The sequence below is a fragment of the Mastomys coucha genome, unplaced genomic scaffold, assembly GCF_008632895.1.
Source record: "Mastomys coucha isolate ucsf_1 unplaced genomic scaffold, UCSF_Mcou_1 pScaffold6, whole genome shotgun sequence".
Taxonomy (NCBI): Eukaryota; Metazoa; Chordata; class Mammalia; order Rodentia; family Muridae; genus Mastomys; species Mastomys coucha.
Window position 1 is genome coordinate 38,499,140 of NW_022196912.1, and position 8,835 is coordinate 38,507,974.

Sequence of the window (8,835 nt, forward strand, 5' to 3'; positions counted from 1 at the left end):
TTTTCCTTCTCTGATTTGTAGTTGAGCTTTATGTTTTGGATACGTTATTACCTCACTTCTTTCTGATTTTTTAAAAATTTATTTATTTATTCACTTTACATCCCAACCCCTCACCCCATGACCTCTCGCCCCATCCCTCCTCCCCTCACAGTCCCTACCTTAACCTGCTTCATGAGATGCAGTTCCCTATCTCCACCTCCACACAGCTTCCCCCCTCCTCTCACTATAGGGCATTTCCTGAATCTTTTTCAGGGTCTTTATTGTGTTAATTTCTGCAGTTCCTGTTTCCTTATCTTGTTCAACTGCCTTACCCTGTACTTCAAATGATTGTGGAGGCTAAACACGCCCTCTTTTTTCTAGTTCAGTGGTTTTCAACCTTCCTAAAGCTGAGACCCTTTAAGACAGTTCTTCATGCTGTGGTGACCCACGACCATAAAATAATTTTGTTGCTACCTCCTAACTGCAATTTTGCTACTGTTATGAATTAAAATGTAAGTAACTGATATGCAGGATAGCTGAGGGGTCATGACCCACAAGTTGATAACCACTGGTCTAAATTGCTTTGTGTTTGAGTACAGTATTAAAGCAAAAGCAAAGTAACTAATACAGCCGACCCTCACCTTCCACCTTGAGACTGGGTCTTTTATTGTTCTCTACTATACTGTCATGCCATGAGATTTTAAGCAGGCAGCCCTGGAAAATCACTGGCCAAACTTTGTATCCTCAAAACAATACAATCCGTACCCACCACACAAACAAGAAGGGCGCTATACGTTTTATTTATAAGACTGGAACATAAGAGTGTTCATTTAAATTAGCTAATAAAACAGGGAGAAAGGCATAGGAACTGCTATTTACAGAAGACAGACTGAGCTAGAGGAGTTCAGTCTTTGTTACAAAACAGCATCATGACATTCACAAATGATTGTTTTATAAACATTGATGTAAATGTTTTATACTTTCGTATATTTTTTTTCCTTGGGGAAAAAGGTTGGCAGTAAATCTTTGGCATTAACTTGGACAGGTTTCTCCTTGAACTATTCCCATGCACAGTGCTGAACCATGTCTAAGTGTGCACAGGGGACTGTGTCCTGATTAGCTTCTCAATGTTTCCCTCAGCTCCTGACACACTGTGGTCTGGGATGGAGCTGGACTGTGAGGTACAGAAGACAGTGGTTTGAATTGTGTTTCTGCTTCATCCCATAGTCTGTACTCTGCGTTCTAATCTGTTCATCTTTCAAACGAGAAGAGTCATTCAAGGATTCTCGAAAACCAGACACCAACAGGCTGACAGGTAGCATGCTAGAGTGTTGATTTAAACACCATTGTGCTAACTAAGACATAACCGCTTGTTTCTCTCTGATTCTACATATTCTGGAAAGCCCAGACTATCCCTAAATGAACTAAGATGAATAAGAAAACACAAGTTGGTCTCACTGAAAAGTGAACTGCAATAAATTATAAATCTGGTTCTTAACTGTTTTGTTGGTTTTTTGTTTTATAAGATTTTGTGTGTGTGCACACACGTGTGTGCACATGTGTCTGAGCATACACTGAGGACAGAAGAAAAGCATCAAATCTCTCTGGGCTGGAAGTACAGGCTTTTGCAGAATATGCGGCTTGTTATGTGTGTGGTGGGGTCCAAATTCCAGTCCTCAGGATTGAACTGCCCACACTTACAGTCCTCAGGATTGAACTGCACACACTTACAGTCCTCAGGGTTGAACTGCACACACTTACAGTCCTCAGGATTGAACTGCATACACTTACAGTCCTCAGGGTTGAACTGCCCACACTTACAGTCCTCAGGATTGAACTGCACACACTTACAGTCCCCAGGATTGAGCTGCACACACTTACAGTCCTCAGGGTTGAACTGCACACACTTACAGTCCCCAGGATTGAGCTGCACACACTTACAGTCCTCAGGATTGAGCTGCACACACTTACAGTCCCCAGGATTGAGCTGCACACACCTACAGTCCTCAGGATTGAACTGCACACACTTACAGTCCTCAGGATTGAACTGCACACACTTACAGTCCCCAGGATTGAACTGCACACACTTACAGTCCTCAGGATTGAGCTGCACACACTTACAGTCCTCAGGATTGAACTGCACACACTTACAGTCCTCAGGGTTGAACTGCACACACTTACAGTCCTCAGGGTTGAACTGCACACACTTACAGTCCTCAGGATTGAACTGTACACACTTACAGTCCCCAGGATTGAGCTGCACACACTTACACAGCTGAGCCATTGCTCCAGCCCAACTGTCCCCAGTATCACTTTGGTTTTTCTTCTTTTTTATCACGTAAGCAGTTTGGTCCTCTTTCCTTTGGAAGGCAGGCCTTAGCTATAACCCTAATTTCCTCCCTAAAGCCCTTTGGTTTGTAAGAAAACGTCTTTTCCACTTTGCCCTTTATAAGAGGTAGGGTACTTACCCCATGCTATTTTAATATAGTCACATTGTTTCTAAGGTAAAGCAATTCATTTTATCATATTAAATTTGATGCCTTTGGGCTAGCTCCTGCAGAGAAAACTTGTAGGTGATTAAATAATTCTTATTAAAATGATCTACTCTTTTGTTTTCTTGTCTCCAGCCTTTACAGTTAAAATGTTCCTTTGGAATAATGCTCTGTAGGGAGCCATAGGAAACCTAGTCCATGAAATCATAGTCACAGGCACCGTGACATGATAACCCAAGGTTCTCTAGAGCAAGTCAGATTTGTCCATGGAAGCATATGAACAACAGCAGACTTAGCCAAACTTCATTCTGCATATAACGGACTTCAAGATATCTCAGGACATGTGATCCGGCCCAGAACACAGTAAGAAGTCTTTGGTTTTCAGTCCTGCCTATCCAGGACTCATGTCTGTGGCTCTAAGTCATTATCTGCCCCAGGACACTGTGACATGCATCTCAAGAGGCTGTGCATGACCATCTCTGGGTGTGCTGGAGTTCTTATGCCCCTTGGTCTGGGACCTTCACTAGCCTCAGTGGCAGATGGGTCCTGATGACCTCACACTCTCAGGAGCTCTGCCAGGGTCCTGTCTCTCAGATGTGCCGTGCAGTGAGGAAAAAGAGCGGCCTGTCTTCCTTGGCATTGGCTGTCTGGAACTCATCCCGCAGCCGGAATTGCCACTCATCTTCCAGCTCCAGGCGGACCACCGTCTGGCGAAGTGAGTTCCGGTCTTGGCAGATCACACACAAGGTGGCTCCTGGAGAGGGCAACAACAGAGGCAAGGAAAGAAAGGGGTGAGTTCTCCCAAGGGAGCCACATGGGGATCCCACCCACAATAACCAAACAGCTGGATGGGAGTTCCAGGTGCCCAGTGGCCTCTGCCCCTTTGTGGGCGACTCATGACCTCAGTAACATGGATGGCAGGCAGGTTTGCCAGGAAAACAGGATGGGAGCAGAAAAGGAGAATGGAGCAGACAGAAAGGAGGATAGTCGCGACGGGGGCTTGAACCCAAATCAAGCATTCTCAGCTCCAGCCTTCCATCCATCTTGCCAGGCTCTGTTCAGTGTCTTCCTCCTCATTACATGCGTTCAATCATCCTTTTAGGCCTGGCAGGAGTGTCCAACCTTTTCACATCGAGACATCACACTAATGACACTTACAAAGTTCTGAATAATCAAGGGTGTTGTTTTTTTTAAAGTCCAAAATACCGTACCTCAACATTTTAAGTAAGTTTACCATTTGGGGAGGCACATTCTTAGCTAAGCTCATGGAGCCCCCAGGTCACAAGCTTGACAAGTTGTTAGAGGACTGCTCCCGAGAGCAAAGCCTTGACCCCCTACTCTTGCTAATTCAATGACCGAGAGCAAGGAAAGCAGGCAAGGTACATGGGATGCCAGCAAGGGAATGGAGCTGGCCTGGAATCCCAGGTTGACAAGCACTTGCTTACAAGCCATTTCCAGTGTCAACCACTAACAAGAAAAGGAGAAAGACTGGAGAAGAAGTGAAGGAGATCACATGGTGTTCTGCACCTCAAAGAAGCCTCTGAGGGGCCCCAGGCACCAACATAAAAGACATAGGGTGAGGGGCCGAGGATGTGCGGGTGGGGTGGGGAGAACAGAGAAATAAGAAATGCCTGACATTCCCACAAAATAAAATGTTTTTTTCTCTACTGAACAGATATGAGAGAATGAACTTGGGGTTCAGTCCCAGCTTTCTGATTCTTTGAGAGTTGAGGCCATTGCTCTCCTTCTCTGAGCTTCAGTTTACCCACTGGCCAAAAAGAACCAGGCCTAAGGTCCTGTCATCAGAGACACTAGGTGACAGTGGCCAATCCAATCCAGGTCCACGCTAGGAGTCTATAGTACCTTTCAGAAAGTGGAACTTCTTCAGGAAGCCAGCCCCCACAAAAGAGTCGCAGAGGTACAGCAGGAGCCCGCTGAACACCATGTCAGAGCAGTTGACGTTTAAGGAGTGGGGCCTGGAGCTCACATAGCAAACGGAAATCTGAAAGAGGAGGAGTCCCGGAGAGGCATTACCTTCTAGGAAGTACTAGGTCATAGAAGGACTAATATCTAGCAAGTACCTTGTGCTTGGCCAGGCTGAAGGGGGTCGAGGGTGGGAGGTTTAGATAGAGATAGTCATTGTGTTTCCAAATGACATCCTTTAAAAACAGGTTCCGGGAGGTTTGTTCTGATTTATCACATCCACAAATTGATTTGACTCAGGAATGCCTTGCTGTCAGAATTGGGTTTAATTCCTAAATTTTATTTGACTAACACAGTACCCTCTGCCTCAATTTTGGCAGAGGTCAAGCAGGGTGAGCATCTGAGAAAAAGGCCTGAGCACAGGTCAATGTCAGGACACAGAGGTTCCATCCACAGCCACAAATTCAGTCAACCGCAGGTCAAAAGGATTTGAAGAACTGGATCTGTATTGAGCATGATCCTATGTCCTTGTTTCATTAAACAATGCAGTACAACTATGTACAGAACACATACATTGTGATAGAGGTCATCTAGAGGTGATTCCAAGTGATTCATGCAATTCTAAGGATTACATGAGTAATGTCAATATAACAGCGCTTTATGCAAGGGATGTAAGCGCATGCAAATTCCCATTACCCACGGAGACCCAAGCTGATCTCCATGGATCCCTGAGGAACTTAATCATAATTATGATTCAAAGTCCTGGTATGAGGCCACCCGTTTTATGGATTCTAAGCTGAGTTACCTGAGGTCCCAGGTTAAGGTAGCAGTCTACAGACAACACGGGGTGGCTGTGGTTCCTCAGAGACAGCGGGAAGAAGCGGTGGCTATGGTACTGGAGGAACTTCTCCAGCAGGAGCTGGGCGGGAGCTGCCAGGAACGTATGCTTACTGTCTGGGGCACAGATGTACTGGGAAGGCACGATGGCCACAGAGCTGTCAGACACCTGCCAGGAAGAGGGACGGGCTTCAGAGATGTCTCAGGTAAAGCACTTGCTGTGTCTTTAGCTCAGATCCCTGGCACCCATGTAAAAGCCAGGTGTGGTCACACATATCTGTAACCCCAGGGCTGGGAGAGGGACAGAGTCAGACAGCATCCCTGGAGCCCACAGGCCAGCCAATCAGGGAGTTCTGAGTTCAGTGCTATGTGGCATCTTGAAGGATGAGCAAGAGAGCAGCAGTCCAAGACATCCAACATCAACCTCTAACATCTAGCTTCATTTGCATGCTGACACGTGTGAGCACACACACACACACACACACTTCACCAAAATGAGCCTGCAAAAACTGACGAATGAGTTCACACTGATTTGTACACCCTGATCATTCCATGGAGAAAGTTGGTCCAGAGAAAACAAAAGCGCACATGGGCCTTGGGAACTCTTCTTCAGAGCCTAGGCTGCGGAACCATTTAAAGTACTGATTCTCAACCTGTGGGTCATGATCCCTTTGGCCAGCCTCTGTCTCCAAAAACAGTTACATTAAAATTCATAGCAGAAGCCAAACTACAGTTTTAAAGTAGCAATGATAATAATTTTATGGTTGGGGGTCACCACAACCTGGAGAACTGGATTAAAGGGTGACAGCATTAGGAAACCAGATTTTCCCTGACCCCAAAATCCTTTCTGCATCTTCCCCTACAACCCTTCCACCTTATTGTCCAGCCATCTACCCACAAGCCTCTATTCCATGACCAGAACAGTTTCCTTACTGTGGCCAGAGACTGCTCAATAAACGAATCCGAAGCCGGGACCTCAGCTATAGTTTCACTCTGTAATACCCTCTCTGGCTATTTTAAGGACTTGTTCCCTGCTTGGTGACATTGTTTGGGGAGGCTGAAGAGCCTTCAGGAAGTGGTACCTAGCTGGTAGAAGTGGAGCCCAGGGGCGGGCCTTTAAAGGCAGTAGCCTATCCCCTAGTTCCCCTGCTCTCTACATTGTGGCCTACCACCATATGCACAGCTCCATCACACACTCCTGCCACCACAGGCTAAACCCTCCACCCTTCCATCTCCACTATGGTAATCCCACTACCAGAATCCCCAAGCCTGGAAGACAAAAGAAATCTTTCTACCTTAAGCTGCTCCATTAGCCTTTCTCCCACAGGACACAAAAGCTAGCTAACACAGTGAACTTGTGTCAGACAAACAGGGCTGTTGTTTGGACTAAGCCTGGCCATGCCACGTCACTCCTGGAACTTTGGCTTCTTGTCACTTTTACAGCCAAGTCTAAACATTTCCTATGGCCAGTCACAGAAACTTCTATCTTCTGCCACTCTTCCCGGTACCCTATGCTTCTTTCTACAGGGTACCCATATAGACTCTTATATACCCAGATGGCACATTAGGTCACCCTGTGTCATCTCCTTCAGCTCCATGGTGCTTCTAATAGTGGGCCTTCACTGAGTATGGCTGACTTCTTCCTCAGCTGCATACCCGAGAGAGAAGGGGCTACCAGGTGTTTAGAGTGTGTCTAACAAAATGAATGAAAATAAATGATTTTAGTGACATGAAAAGTTTTAAAAATATATCAGTAGCTTCCCCATATTTAACCAACATGCAATTAAGATTATGTTCTAGGTAGGATAAAGATTAATAATAATAATAATAATAATAACAACAACAACAACAACAACAACAAAACCAACAACCACCACCACTACCTAGGGCTGGTTCAGCAAATACAGGAACTTACTGCCAAGCTTGATGACCTGAGTTAAATCCCCAAGACCCATATTGTGGAAGGGGAGTTGTCTTCTGACCTTTGCCTATGTACTATTGTTCACGTGAGCACACACACACACACACACACACACACACAAACACACAAACCTAAGAGCTTAAAAACAACAATGAAGAAATAAAATAAATTAAGACTCTGAAAGGTACATCAGGGTCTTTGGTAGAAAGATCTCAGTGATCCCTAAGTTAAAAAAGTGTAACAAACTCCATTTCTAAAAAAATCAAGTGGTAGTAGTGGCTTAACTCCTTGGCTCTCAAGTTCTTGGGTAGAACAGGCTTGAAGTCCTGCTACTCTGAGCTAGGCTTTTGTTCTCTGAGAAAGCTCTGACCCCCACCAGTTGGGGGTGGCTGTGTAGTGCTATTGTCTGGATCCAGATGTGCTCCAGCTCAGGTTAGGTCACTCTACAAGGAGTTGATAGAGACTAAGAAGGACAGATGCTGGGAAAGGACATTCTGATGTCACACAACACGACAAGATTCAAGATAAACAAGGCATAAATGAGAATCAGAGGGACCTTCAGGCAAGAGCTGGCCAGCTTACCTGGCTTTCTGTGGGGTTTACTTTGGTCTTTCTTCAACAGCTGGGTCTGCCCAGCTAGGACAACTGTCGCCACATACATCTCTCTCACTAGACCCTGGCTCCTGGGCAGACAAATGCAGCCACTGAGTTAGCTAGCCAAGTGTGTGAAGCTAACAGTTCTTTAGGCCAGTGCTATCCAGCAGTGTGGAGAAAAGTCTAGTGTGCTATCCCCTGCCTGGGTGGGAGGGCAGGAGTGCACAGGAAAGGCTTGCTTGTGGTCTTACACTTTGCAGCTTCTCATGGGTGCTATGTAATATTAGGGTATGGAGAGTAGTTCCCAAGGTACCAAGTGCCCCATCCTCTGACTCCCTTAAATGATGAGACATCACCCTCCATCCCCAGCTTTGACACTGGGACAACTTGGGTTTAGCCTGAGCACCTGCCTGTCAGTGCTGCTACACTCACCTTGGATGTGATGTGGAAGGACCTGTGCCCGCCCACCGCGATCTGCTTCTTCATGACACTAAAGCGATTGAACCGGCAGAGCAGGAGGCCAGCACTGTGCACACGAAGGTTGAAGTCTACGTCGTCACATGTAAACCTGCTCAGAGCCAGAGGAGGAGCGGGTCTGATTGGGCACAGCTCCCATGCCCCCAGACACCCATCATCAGGGCTACAAGTGTTAAAGCACATGTTACAGTAAATAATGAGATCTACCTCTAAGTGGAGACATGCCCTTGTCTCCTCCATAAGAATTAATTGGGGCATGGGGTAATCTGGTGATGGGACCACCCCTAGCAAGGCAGGTTCACTTTAATATTCTTTTCTCTCCCTTCCCTCTCTGATTCAGTCCCTATGAGCTAATGTGAGGTTCCACTGGGTCTGCCTGCCTTCAGAAAGGCATAACTATTTCTTCTGCTTCTATTCTTTTCTTTTGGATGCTGGCCAGGGCCTAAGCATGGTGTGTGTGTGTGTGTGTGCATGTGTGTGTGTGTGTGTGTGTGTGTCTGACTGTGTGTGTGTATGTGTCTGACTTTGTGTGTGTGTGTGTCTGACTGTGTGTGTGTGTGTCTGACTTTGTGTGTGTGTGTGTGTGTGTCTGACTGTGTGTGTGTGTGTGTG

General features: G+C 46.1%; 1 protein-coding gene across 8 annotated transcripts in view; it reads right to left on the bottom strand.

Annotated features, from left to right (window-relative positions):
- Positions 1–763: 763 nt before the first annotated feature.
- Greb1 (growth regulating estrogen receptor binding 1) overlaps positions 764–8,835 on the bottom strand; it is a 137,634-nt gene continuing 129,562 nt past the window's right edge. For 7 of the 8 annotated variants that reach the window (XM_031355596.1, XM_031355597.1, XM_031355595.1 and 4 more), the window contains 4 exons: positions 8,179–8,314; positions 5,200–5,400; positions 4,335–4,473; positions 764–3,225 (listed from right to left, as the gene is read on the bottom strand). In XM_031355596.1, coding sequence (XP_031211456.1) covers positions 3,062–3,225; positions 4,335–4,473; positions 5,200–5,400; positions 8,179–8,314 — 640 coding nt within the window. In that variant the 3' untranslated portion in view covers positions 764–3,061. The remainder of the gene's footprint in view (positions 3,226–4,334; positions 4,474–5,199; positions 5,401–8,178; positions 8,315–8,835) is intronic. The other variant, XM_031355598.1, reaches the window with a different exon arrangement.